Raw genomic sequence first — 14,576 nt, 5'->3', positions numbered from 1 at the left:
ATGGCAAATGTAAGCGTAACGTCAGTTACGTAACGTCAGTTACCGTCATGCCTTCATTGAAAAGGTAGAGGCCAATGTAATCTACAAGACTGTATAGTTTGATTTTTCACATTTTGATTCATGCATCTTATATTAATAAATGCTAATTCATGCAATTTTTTTTTGCACACAAATAAAAAAATGTTAGGTGTTCAAACATACTATTTTCAATATCCTTAACAATAATATTGAAGCAAAAATTTTGGCTTAACAATTACTTCTTTCGAATGTTATTGTTTATTGAATGTCTTATATATTTCTTTGTTGTTTTTTGTCAAAATTTGTTGCAGAAACTTTTTAAAGCATTATCAGCCTAAAATTAAGTTTTGTCAGCCATTGAAGTAAAAATATTTATTTTTGTATGAATTAAATGCAAAAACACAATCTACATTGGATTTGTACACAAAATCATGTTTTAGAGCAATTTTTGGATCAACAAATATTTTTCAAAGGAGCGTACAGGGTGGCTTCAAAACGGTATGTCCGAGAGCGACAAATTTGGTCTCAAAAGTTATGTGATACTTGAAAGTAAAAAGTTATAAAATGTTGCAGTGAGAGCATCATGCGTTGCGGAATGATCATGCGAAACGTCAAGGGGGGGGGGGGGGGGGGGGGGGCAAAATGCCTCCCCCCGGTGGGAATAGGATTAAAATGCCATTCATTCCATATTTTTCATCTCATTTTGACAACAACAGGAAAAAAAAAATCAATGTTATGCTAAATAAATTGTACTCTTTTTTCAAACTACATTTCAACTATATTTCTGTGTAATAGAATACAGTAGCACTCGTTATCAATGCATTGGAAATGCAGATCTTCATTATTATCCATTTAATCGATTTGAATTCACCCCCCCCCCCCCAGGGTCAAAAAAAAAAAAAAAAAAAAAAAAAAAAATGCTTTTGAATGAAGAAAAACTGAGTCTAGGAGACAAATATAATCTAACTTCATGTTGGTGCTGAAAGTGATACGCTCCATCATTGAGGCTTGTGCACACTATATATTTCCAAATCATTCAAAAATTCATAGAAGTTCGTTACTCAACCTGGAAATTGAATGGATATGAACACATTACATTGTAATTCAATAACAAATTTAACTAGAGAAGCACTCTGAGAGCGCAGACCTCCACCAAGCATGCAGCCCTTTTCCATCACTGATCTTGTTCTTCCATAGAGATAACTGGGGTTTGTTGCATAAAAGTTACAATGATGATAACTTTGCCATACAATGGTAACTTCCATGGAATTCTTGATTGTGATTGGCTGTTGAGTATTGTTGCCATGGTGGTTACCATTGGATGGCAAAGTTATCACCATAGTAACTTTTATGCAACGGGCCCCCGATTTCCACCCATACATACTTATAGCATGCTGTTCAAGTGTTTATAGTATGCTGAAAGTCGCCCGATTTCACGATATAGAAGCTTTTGTAACGTCTTAAACCTTCAGAAGCAAGGTGCACCTTGCCCTAGCAGAAACTAGAGCACGCACTTTAGTGCACGCATGCAAACCTCAAATATGCGTAGCCTGAACTCCCAAGTTCATTGACCCTACATGTACCTGCCAAAATATCAAAATCCTTCATAAATTTTCCAAAATTCTCGGATCACTACCAAAAGTTAATTGTTTGTTACTCGTGTCATTCTCAACTTTTCCTGCAAATTTCATCCAAATCCGTCAACTACTTTTTGAGTTATTTTGCACACGGACAAACAAACCAACGATAATGAAAACATAACCTCCCACTTTGGTGGAGGTAACAAGGTACAATACAATGTGTGTGATTCTGCATGCAACAAAACTAGTTCAAAGAGGTATGCAAAAAGTAAAATGTCAGCTAACAACATGAACATTCTTGCTTCATTCAGATAGAAATACTGTTGCCTGACACTGATAAAAGCAATTACACATTTATCATTCACTATTACTGTGGTCTCACCTGATGGGCCTTTGCAGTTTGAGCAGACAGCAGCCAAATACCTCCCCACATAGCACGTTCAGTACTATATGAAGCATTCCAGAAAGTTTGGTCTTGTTCCATGAGCTAATGAAAGAGAGCTGAATATACACTGTACATCTATATGGCAGGAGACTGGTGTTTGCACAATCAGGGTTAAATCAAACTTCCCTCCTGCCTCAGCTATTGTCCTTGAAGTTGGCAAGTTTGTTTGATCTTGGCTTAAACTGCACAGAATGAACCTGACTGTACTTGCTAAGACTGATGTACAAAGAAAATGAAAACAGCATATTCATGGAGTAGCTATACATGTAGCCATCAAAAGTACAGGCATCTGGTATGATTGCTTCACAAACCAGTCCATTAGAAGGCAACAGTGCAAAATGTAGCGTGCACACATATGTCATTCACCTCATTGTGGAATATTATTATTATCGCTAGAGATGATTGAAATCTTATGTAACAACTGAAATGCAGTCAAACCAATCAGGAAAGAATGTTTATGATGTAGAAATAAAAGCCCGTAGATATTTGCTTAATGTACAACTGTAGTTTAGACTCATATTTCTCACAGTAAAAGACTATTCCCAGTGAAGAGTCTATGAAAAAAATATGTGTTTATCTTTACTACCATGACATTTGCAAGAAAATGACCATAATTATGATATGGTTGGTGCTAAGGTAAGCTGTCAGATATTAATGAGGAATATTATCCATGACCACACTAATGATGATCAAGCAATTTAAATTTCAAGCTATGTAATCATCTTAAGTCATGTTTTCTCATTATATACCTGTGTATGTACTCAGGTCAGCACGTTTTTACATCTTGTCATCATTGACAGCAGGCCTTAGTTTGGTATAGTTTGGAGGGAATTATACATACATGTATATGTACCAATAGTATATCAACTAATTATTTTGATACAAGACAAGCTTAAAGGGATTGTACAGTTTCGGTTGAGACCTAACTTCAGATTTCTAACATTTTTTGGTGAGATAATGAAAAACCTCTAATGAAATATGAAAGAGCATGTAATTTTATGAGGAATTCAACGTTTATTTGATGAAAATTGGTTTTGAAATAGCTGAGATATCCAAAAAGAGCGATTCTAATAAAGTGTGGGACCCACACTTTCACACGATCGCTTTGTTTTACCTTGTTTTTGGATGTTTCCGTCATTCCAAACCCGATTTCCATCAAGTAAACTTTGAATTCCTCTTAAAATGGTATGCTCTGTACTATTTCATAAGTGTTTTCTTGGTATCTCGCAAAAATTTAAAAGCCCAATTCTCACCTCCACCAAAACTGTACTATCCCTTTAAAGACATGTTCTCTTGATATTTTTTGAGCCAAATCTATATGGGCACTTTCACAGTAAACACTAGTACTACAGGGATGTCCCTTTATTTTCCACAATGCATTATATACCCCAATATCATACAAACTTTTTGTAGAACACTTGAATGAGAGATAACTTTGTCCCAAAATTGCTTCAAAGAAGCAATGTAGTAAAATTTTTGCCGATAAAATAAAAATTTTGGCGTAACACACGCAGATACATATGAAAATCAAATAATGAATGCTCATTGAAACTTTGCTGTTGCAGAGCTACCAAGTCTCACGCAGTGTGAGTGAGACTCAAGCATTTCGGGTCTGTCTCACAATCTCACGCATGACACCCATTTTTCTCACACATTGGGAGCATAGCTTAAAGGATTAAAGTGAGAGCTGCAATTGAAGGCATATTTACCTTTTGTATTTCAAAATAAGTAAGAAATATTCACTTAAGTATGGACCAGCTAAAAATTGAAAAAGCTCCCTACCGTGGGAGGGCAGACACCCTCCTTCAACATCCTCCCCTTGTTCAGTCACTTTGCTCCCTTGCTCATGCACATGCACGCTCCCCGAGATGCTGAGTCATGAAAATCTCACTCATGAAATTTTTTTGAACTTGGCATCTATGCTGTTGTTCATCTGAATAGCTTATCATTGGTTAGAAAAGATAGCAGCCCTACTTTTCTATTGAAAGTTGCATTTTATAGCTGAAGTTTTCACATTAGTGTACAGTGTGTGCAACATAGACCAACAAAAATGCTATAAAGAATAGTTTTGTATGTCCAAGGTAATTTTGTTAAACTTAGTTTAGAAATGCTACAAATACCGGTAAACACAATTTTCAACAGATTTTTGGAGCTGTTTAGAAATGTTCTATTCTATATTACATCATTTACTTGGACAACAACAAAGTTTCAAGGAGCATTTATTATTCTTTTGTATATTTTTCATATATTATTTAAGTAACACTTTAGGGTGATATAGTTGGAAACTAATATTGTCCTCTTGCACAAGGCAGGTGAGACACATGCCTCACCTCCCTGCTCATTATAAAACACACACAACACAGAATGCAAGAGAGTACCCGGCCTTCACTGTAACTACACTTTTCACATACACTTTTAATACATGTAGGCCTATCCAACATATTATGAAGTGTGTGTTGACTGTTTGGATTAGCTGAGGCCAGGCCTTGCATTTTAGGTGTAGTTGCTTCAACAGGAAAATGTTTGCATCCTTATAGGGATTGTTTGTGGAGGAGCTAATCCCTGTGTAACTACACAGTAGGCCTTTCTACTTGAACTTGGATGTAGACTGTGCAAGTTGATGTAGTCAAATGCATAGCAGCCAAACTGGGCAGACTACACTTTGTAGTACAATCCTGTTCCCACATATAGATACAAGTACAGAGTATTGGTTATGTGGAGTTGTGACTTTGAAGACAAATTTACTGGAGAAAATACCTCATTCTGGCCTGCCAAAATTGACAGTGAAGTACTGGTTAACTAATAATGTGGCGCTACCTCATGCCTGCGTTAGCAGATATGGAAATCTGTATACTTCGTTTTCTTTGAGATGTATGCCACTCCACAAGACGTATTGCTACTCATCAATTAACCAGCATACTATGGCAATACTGTATTGCTGACGAAGAAGATATCATGGTGACATGGAAGCCGTCAGTTGTACAGTTCATCTCATTCACACAGAATGAGCATGAGCAGTTGGTACAATGGTGTCAAGAGCAGGATGGGACTTTAGAGGAACCATGGCTAATGGTGTTTCACTGGATGATACTGGAATGATACTTTCATCAGACTGACAGTAAAACATTGTAAAGAATTTCCAAATGCAAAGGTGTGAAATTTCTGTTGGATTCTGGAATTGAGTGTTAGAATCCAAAAAGGTGCTGGTTGTGACTTGGCGACATGACTACTGGCAGATCTGATATGGAATTAAAGTAGTGGTCCCATAACATCTAGTGGACACACTATCTTGCTGATCATGTGCATTAATTGTGATCATCTGGAATATAAATACATATAAATATGTGACCTATAGACCTTTGAGAACATGGTGTTGGAACCGCTGGATGAGGAGTCTACTTGAGGCTATGATGTCATGTGTGGACAACTATAAAGAAAATATAGGGAATTACACAAAAACTCACTTTTCTAGCATAATGAAAGAGCACTTGACTAAACGCTTTCAGGAAGCAGGGGAGAATAATTACTACCCTTAATATAATGTATATACATGCTTTAATATATCAGTATCAAGTTGATAGAATAAGTAATTTTCATGAGAAATGACTTTTTGTGGAATTCCCTTTACAGTTTCTTCATATTGTTGTCCACGCATGACATCATATCCTTTAGTAGTCTCCTCATCCAGGGGTTCCAACACCAACAATTTTAAAAACTCATCACTCGCACCAGATTTTCTGATTTTCCTCAAACTTTCACTGATGTGTTCGACAAGTGTTGCTGCTTTCACTCAATCCACATTTCTTGTTGGGTTTTGGTTTCCTTTAAGTCTCTTTTAATACATTCAGGAGTCTGTTCCAAATGCAATTATTTTCAACACATAAATGACCAAAAAAAAAAAGTGTGCAAGGAAAAACCCCCACCTGCATGGTGTTCACTGTGCATCTGCAACGGTCCAAGAGATTTGCTGTAATTACAGCAAAACTTGTTCTGCTGATATCAGTACTCCAGAAGTAAGTACCCTCCGAGATGCACTTACCAAGTTTTGCTGAAATTACAGCAAAAGTGTTGATGCAAATGGAGTGTTGAGAATTGTGGAAAATCAAGGGGATTGTCATGATTTGCTGTGTAATTTCAGCACTTTTTACCACTTGGACTACACTGTGGCCATGTGGAGGATTCATGTGGTTTTTAAGGGAATTTTGGGAAAACTTGACAATGCTTGAATTTGTCATTTCCAACCACACTCTGTTGTTTATGAGATGTTGCAGGTATACAAGATATTTTAAAAAAAATATACACATCATTAGTATACAATATAAATTTATTAATCATGGAGACTAAGAGAGAAAAGGACGAAGGAGACTCATTAAATATACTAATGTTGAGAGCTGTCCACTCACTAGCTAGTCTGGAGGACATCCGTTGTCATAGCAACCAGCTTGGTCATTGCCTTCATTTGTTAAAGGTTTGCATGTGTGGGAGGTTCTCAAGATCTTCATCCTCTCCTTTTCTGTTGGCCTCTCGGCTTTGTTGATTTTGTATGTTTCTACAAGCATTTGATATTTTTGAGAATGTTAGCTAATTAGGCAGATGCTCAGTAGTTGTCATATCTGAACACGTTGGTCCTTGTGTTCATGTGGTGTACTCCGTATACTGCTTGAAACATTCATATGGCTGGCTTTCACATTCTGTTTGAAATATTCATACATTGTATGGCTGGCTTTCATGTGTTTGTCTTTGTGAGGGACAAATTGTGTCCTGGCATTGATACTAAATAATGATAACTTTACTTTTTAACCCGTTGAGGACGAGTCCAGAGTATACATGTACTCAGGCAGGTCAGGTGTCTGTGGGAAATGCATGTTGTAGCAAAATCAGTGTGTCCTCAACGAGTTAGTACATTGCAAGTTGATGGATTTTTTAAGTAGCTTCACGCGAGAGATTAATGGCTAGTGTGAAAAATGGAAAAAATGACAACCAAACAACCCAGGATTGGTAAGCATATAATAGGGGTTGTTGCAGTGAGGATGAAATGTGCTGTATTAGTTTTTGAATACATTTGATTACTACTAGTGTATTTGTCTCCTGTAGAAGTGTTCGTGGATTATTTGAGAGATTCAGATAAAGTGCCCCAAGGAATAAGAGGAACAAGACATTACAAAGAAATTATGTATTATATCGGACAAAAATGTGAAGAAAGTTTTGCTCATACATTGTATCAGATGTGAAAGATCTCAATTTTCATGTCATCCAGTGAGATTCTGTTGGCTATCACCTGGCATTTATGACGCTTGTTTGTCTCATCAGCCACGTGTTTAGAATCCTAGTTAATGCCCAAATAAGCACATGAAAGAATTATAATTAAAGGGTCAGCTGAACATGTGTCAAGCCTATTGCTACACCATACTCCATCATGTACAATAGAATTTAATTGTACACCTGATTTTTGCACAAGTGACGTACAAGTAGTGATGTGGATTCTACTGGTGCAAGTGTACAAAAATGTAGTGTGCTATCTTGGAGGGAAGTCACTATTTCGAGCGCAGGACACTTGATCCTACATTGTGTGAGTCATCTGTCGGACATCAGATAGTCTCCAAATATTGACCAAACTCAAGGTTGTCTCTACAAAGTAGCCAGAAGCTAGTGTTTGTGATGGACAGTGTTTCAAGAAGTTCAAGTAGAATGAGAACGTAGAGGGGACCTACAGTAGTTGAATCTGTTTTTCAGAATGCTACCAACAGAAATTGACTGAAAAAGTACACCCATGCACAGAACAGTGGTCATACCTTGTGAATGTGCAATTGTGCGATTCAATTCAATTCATTTTCCTTCATTCCATTCCAGTCCAGTTCAGTTCAGTTCACTTACCATTCAATTCCAATTCAATTAAATGCAGTTCACATACATGCAAAAGCATGTTTTGAGATGAATGTAGGTCAGTATACCAGTAGGTTGGTCCCAAAATGTTGTATTGGTGCATTTATCAGTGATGTTTAAACATACATGTAGGACTATATTTTAATGTATGTACAATGTTGTAGTACAGTGTATATAAATATTTTATTTTTCTTATGATTATTTTTATCAAAATATTGTTGGCAGTGCATTTTCAAGTATGTATTATAAGGTATATCATGGAAATCAGTTCAACAGGAGTTGAATATAAACAGGAGTTGAATATAATCATTAGAAGGTTCCTGGAAAAAAAAAAATATTTGAAATCTTTCACTGAACGTCTGAATATACAGCTGTAGAGACACAGTGCATGCGGATTATGATGTTGATTGTACAATTTTAGAAACCAAACACTGTTGTATTTGATGTTTTTACCGTCCCTGATGTTTGCTGTGATGTGTTTGTTGATTCCAGGATTCATAGTGTCCCCATTGTATCAAAGACTGGAGTTCATTGCAACCAGGGCACCCCTGAAGTTTGTATGCCCAGCACTGATGCAATCAATGTCTTGCTCTTTCCTTCTCTCATGCAGATAACCTTGAGGTTAATACACCCAATGAATGGCAAGAACAAAGAATTCAATTTTGTGCCTGAGGACACCGCAGCAGACGTAGCGCAGTATGTCTTTGACAACTGGCCTACAGGTAATCACTTTAGAGTTCAACTCATTAGCGGATATCATTGGAAGAATTAGTGGACATTTCATCTCTGCTTTGTGTTATATTTAGACTTACATTGTTGTGTTTCTCTGTATAGAGACTATTCTTTTCTTAAAGTGGTAGATATTGACTGTAATCTGTATGAAAAAGTTTTACAAGTTTTCCTTCATTCATTAAGATTGAAGCATTGATACATGGGACCTTAAAGGCATAATTCACCATTTGCAGATGAAACAAAAACCCAGCATTAGTGCTTTAAAATAGTTCTAAAATGTGAGTTAGGGATAGAAACAACCACTGTCAAAATTTGAATCTGTATAATTGATGTTAAGTGTTGTGAAATACACAAAATGTGAACAATAGTCATAATAAAAATGTTTCTAGACTAAACCGTATACAGTTACGGTTTATTGAGAAAAACCCTGACATCTCCTTATATTTTAGGTTTTATTGCAAATATTTCATGTGGTAGGATGTTTTATGATACAACAGACCTACACATACGCATCAAATGTGATATCTTGAACATTTTTGAAATCACTGCTCCCAAAGGTAAACTGGACCTTTAAAGACAGACTAAGATTTTATTGTAAACGATATACCCCATACCTCATTTACATTTATTATATTGCTGTTGTTTGGCAGAGCATTTGTTTTTTCTTTTATCAAATATCTATAAGAATATGGCTTTCGATGCTGTCACCATAACATGTTTCAGTTTGATTTGATAACTTTTGTTTTGGTAGTTGCCATAGAAATTTGACCTCCTTTTTGACATTTGTGCAAAAGCTGATCAAACCTTGCACATACTGACCTCAATGATGACCTCAATAATGACCTCAATAATGACCTCAATGTATGGAACCTTTTCCCTTGTCCCTCTTGCCCTTGTCAGTTTCCTTCCTCTTCCTATATAGTATAAAGTGGGTTAGGTGCAAGGGTAAGAAATATCTTTCAAAGTGTTTCTTTGAATATTAAAGATAATATAAAATTTTGGTACCTCAAAAGTTTCCCTGAGTTTCCTTGTCTTAGTTTGTGTTTCAGGTTAAAGTACCTTTCATATAACTAACACTGTGAGACTTACTCGCCCCAAAGTGCTCTCATGTCTTAGTATAATAGTAATCATGCAATAATGGTTTCGTACAATACGTGTGTATTGATTGTCGCGGTACCGCGTCGAGTCAAACTAACGGCTCGTTCGAATTTTTCAGAGCCCGCTCTGCTCTTGTACGAAACCATTATTGCATGATTACTAAGACATGAGAGCACTTTGGGGCGAGTAAGTCTCACAGTGTTGGTTAAAAATTGTATATGAAAGGTACTTTAACCTGAAACACAAACTAAGACAAGGAAACTCAGGGAACTTTTGAGGTACCAAAACTTTATATGTGACCCTGCACCTCAAAACAAACAAAAAGTCGCCAGACATGAATTTTTAATTAAGACCATATTCTGAATGAGCAGACTTTAAGCTTTAAAATGATGTATAACTCAAATCAGATGGACTCTCCTAACCTATCTTAATATTGGAAAGAAAGCACAAACTCAGGAAAAGTGTGAACTGAGAAAAGAGGCTCTGAAGCACAGTGTCTATTCAAGCGCTTAATCTTTACCATACCGTGCTGGCTGTGCGATGAATGGGACAAAAAACAGGAAGTAAACCACCAGAGTAACAACAATGAAGGTATTATCAGATTAAACTGAAATTAAGCATGCCTCATTAACACATTCTGTCCATAATTAATGCTAACTTTCAAAGCAGTAGCACTATCCTTTCAAAAGTTATTAGAGTTGAAAGTGAAGAGTGTGGACAAGGTTTTTCAGAAATGAAAAAGGGATTCTAAAGACACACCTAATCACACTATTCTACCAAAAATGTTTCGAGATAAACTGCTAAAAAAACACACTTTCCTGCCCGTTTTATGATACCAAATTTTAGCATAATGTAAAAGAAGACCCGCTCTTTCAGAAAATATGAAAAAGTCAAGTTCGGCTAGGTTGACCCATTTCACTTATTTTCAGTCCTCACGCAAAATCAGTGTGTACGACTTTATGTTCGTTTTGAGGTGCACAGTCACATATTATCTTTAAGTGAATGTGATTTCAGTGACTTCTAAGTAATCATTTGGCAGATATTGTATGTATCTCATAATAGGGTATTTTGGATTGGGTATATTTCTTGTGAAAATATTGTTGCTCCTCCACATGTAAACTGCACATTTAGCTGCTAATTCCGAGAACAACAATGCAGGAATTTGCCAAGTTGTTTCTATTTTCATGCTTCCAATTATGCCAGAGGCATTTGCAGGACTGATGCAAATTAACGGGATCTAGATATGGAGATCTTTGCCTGTTTGGATTTTATTCCGCTAAATAGTGTGACCAGAATCAGGATCAAGACATCTTGCAATTATTTTGGAATTATCGTGATATTTTGCTTCACAGTCGAGTGTTTGGATGCTATTTGTATCAGAGCAAAATATCTTGATTTTCTTTTCCCGATCATTCAAAACGCACTTCACAGCAGCGCAGATCACTAGGGCGAGGGTCACCGTTCTGGCAGAATTCAGACTCGCACAGTTTGGTGACAAATTATCACGATTGGCAATTAGTGGGATATTTCTGTCCATCTTAACGAGCACAAAATATTTTTGGTATTTGGATTGCAGTCGTTTTGTTGACCATTTTGTCTGTGTGAATATCTTGTAGGTTTGTCTGTCCATCTGGCGCATATCATGTTAAGTTGGGGTTTAGAAGAAAACCTCCATGATAGACTTTACTGAGTCCAAGTGTCCTATTAATTCATGTGAGAAGATAGAATTAGAGGTGTAACTTGTCCTAAAGATCAAAGGTCGAGGTCAGTGGAGGGAGCAGGAGGGAGTGCAGAGACTGCCCTCTGTGCAGTCAAATTGCTCCAATTTTTGTGTGCTTATATTTGTATTTTTATTGATTAAAAATTTGTGTTTTTTGTTGTTGTTGTTATTTTTTTTAACTTTTCCTCCTCAGATTGGGAGAGCCATAGAGTGCACTCGCCGCATATACTACGACTGATATATCAAGGCAGATTTATCCACGGGAATGTTTCATTAGGAGGTAATTCCATATATTTTTATTTCCTCAACCATTCATCTCCTTGACGTGGCACAGTTTGAATGATGCAGTCATTTGTGGTTATAATTAATGAGTGAAACATTTGTAGTACAGTATATGGGCTCTGTGTGTTCTTAGCTGTATGTCAGATCAAATCCACTGTTCCAGGATATTTGAGGCCCAACATGGGAAGTGGTTATTGGATATTAATATGGAAATGATCCAAAAGTTAACAAGAGAATCATTGGGCACTGATTTAGTACATATTGTACACTCCAGACAGAACGGCATTCAAGAACCAGTGAGGTATCTTTGGTGATGTGCTCTATATTGAGCAATGCCATCTATTCTATTTACACACCTTGGAAGAGCTGTGAGGATTTCCTCTGATGGATGATTGAATGATGAACACTACTACTCTGCTTGAAACTGGCGGTCTTCATGCGCTGCATTATCGATCTTTACCAAGAGCCAGAATGTGCATTAAAGGAGACCTCCGGATGATTTTCAGATTTTTTCATTTTAACAAGTATAGATTAGTTATACTGAGGACAGAGTTTCAGAATTTTTGATAATTGGGATGAAGAATAAGAATATTTTCAAAATTTAGAACAAATTGCTATGAACAAGGATGATGACATGGCAGAGTCACCATAAGAATGCATGAGTTGGGGCTCAAGGAAGCAGAACAAAAGAAGAGGGCATGCATAGATTATTCACAGGTGAACTCGCAAGCAAGCGGTATTGTAATGGAATTACACTGCTACATTTCTGAAATATGTGAACCTCCTATGTCATTATCCTTGTTAAGTGTAATTTGTTTAAGGTTTTTCAAAGTATTGATTCTGTGCTCAAGAACCACACTAAATTCTACAATTCTATGTGTACATGGAGTTGTTGATTTATGTACTACATGATGTGAAATTATGAAAATCGTCTGGAATGTCCCTTTAAATTGTAGTGTAGATGCCCTGACATACAATAACTGGAATATGTGTAGTCAGATGAATTGACTATAAAAAACTGGAATTATTGATTTTCTGCTTGTAGATGTTATGCCCTACTATTTCCAGTGACATTGGTAATTTCATACATGTGTGTGATTCAGTTTCCAGTATCATTTTAAGAGTATGGATGTGTGAAGAATGATATGTGCAGCCACAGTGACCAATGGAGCAAAATGGGGTGTCTGTGTGAGTTGGGTATTGTGTACAGTCATTTCCTACAGCAATCTGTTGGGGGCGGGGAAGACCCATATGTTTGATATCTTGTCTTTCTCTTTCTTTGTCACATACTTTCACTTCTCTCACTCTCATCATCATCAATTCCTTTTCTTTTCCCTCTTCCTCATCCTTCCTTCTTCCATCTCTCTTCCTCCACTTCTTTCTTTTCTCCTTCATCCCTTCCCCTCTCTCTTGTTGGCATTTCTTTTACTTCTTTCTCCTTTCCTTTCCTGTTTATTATACCCCCGCCAAACGAAGTTTGAAGGGGGTATATAGGAATCAGCGGACGGTCGGTTGGGCGGTCGGTCGGGCAGTCGGTCGGGCGGGCGGGCGGTCGGGCGGTCGGTCGGGCGGTCGGTCCGTTGCAAATATTGCGTCGCGAACTACTTCCTCAGTTTTCAACCGATTCCCATAAAACTTGGCACAGATGTGTGCCTTGGGTTGTAGATGTGCAAGACGTATTTTTTGACAGTACCCAAAAGTACGTTGCCATGGTAACGGCATATTATGGGCAAAAATGGGTACAAATCTTGCGTCGCGAACTCCTCCCACAGTTTTTGATCAATTTTTATGAAATTAGGTACAGATGTTCATCTGAATATGTTAATGTGCAAGACACATATTTCCGCAGTGGCAAAAAGTGCGTTGCCATGGTAACGGCATGTTATTGGTAAAATATAGGGCAAAATGCTTCATGGCAAAACTGCTTCATCAGTGTTCTTCCAATTCTCATGGAATTCATATTGAATGTTTGTCTTAGGATATAGGTCAGCATGACACATTTCTTGGCAGTGACAAAAAGTATGTTGCCATGGTAACAGCTCACATATTATGAGCCAAAATGATGGAAAATTTTGTGTTGCAAACTACTTCCTCAGTTTTTGCCCAATTTCCATGAAACTTGGTACAGATGTGTGCCTTTGGTTGTAGATGTGCAAGACGAATTTTTCGACAGTACCCGAAAGTACGTTGCCATGGTAACGGCATATTAATGGCAGAAGATCAAGGAAAGATCTTGCGGATTTAACTACTTCCTCAGTTTTTTGACCAAAGCTTATGAAATGTTGTTTTGACCAAAGCTTATGAAATGTTGTTTGGTGGGGGTATAACCAGTCGCTGTAGCGACATTTCTAGTTGAGAAATGTTTTCTTCCCGATGCCCTTCCGTGCTCTATTTGCCTTTTATTCATCTTTTCATGTTTTCTGGTTTTTTTTCTACCTATCTTTCTTCTACATGTAGCTCTTCTGATTTCTTTATATCTTACCATGTCTTGTTCCCTTCTTTCTGTCTGTGAGACTGTATGCTACTACTTCCCTCTGAATGTGGAGAGATCTAAAATTTTATGTCTGTCTAGAGACAAAAGAGACAGGTTCTAATATATTGGTCCTTCCTCCACAACTCTACTTTGTTGGCATTCATCCCATAGTGAATTTCACACTGCAGCCCTATTCAGTATTGAGATCTTAGTTGAGTTAAACCAGGGCCCCATTTCATAAAAAGGTGATATGATAGCAACTCTTGCTGGAATGGCAATTGTCATGGTAATGACACAAATCCAGCTTCCTGATTGGCTGTTGCTATTGGAAGTTGCCATTCCAGC

General features: G+C 37.2%; 1 protein-coding gene across 2 annotated transcripts in view; it reads left to right on the top strand.

Moving 5' to 3' along the window:
- LOC139744537 (ubiquitin-like protein 3) overlaps nucleotides 1–14,576 on the top strand; it is a 48,461-nt gene that overhangs the window by 23,826 nt on the left and 10,059 nt on the right. Inside the window, exons 2-3 of one of the 2 annotated variants that reach the window (XM_071654968.1) lie at nucleotides 8,537–8,648; nucleotides 11,670–11,756. In XM_071654968.1, the coding sequence (XP_071511069.1) occupies nucleotides 8,537–8,648; nucleotides 11,670–11,756 (199 nt within the window). Of the gene's footprint in view, nucleotides 1–8,479; nucleotides 8,649–11,669; nucleotides 11,757–14,576 lie in introns of those variants that run through there. The other variant, XM_071654967.1, reaches the window with a different exon arrangement.

Source organism: Diadema antillarum, unplaced genomic scaffold (genome assembly GCF_040938485.1).
Source record: "Diadema antillarum isolate AM-2024a unplaced genomic scaffold, OU_Dant_1.0 seq00001187_RagTag, whole genome shotgun sequence".
Lineage (NCBI taxonomy): Eukaryota > Metazoa > Echinodermata > Echinoidea > Diadematoida > Diadematidae > Diadema > Diadema antillarum.
The sequence above is the reverse complement of the archived record's forward strand: the minus strand, read 5'-3'. Positions and strand labels throughout refer to the sequence as shown.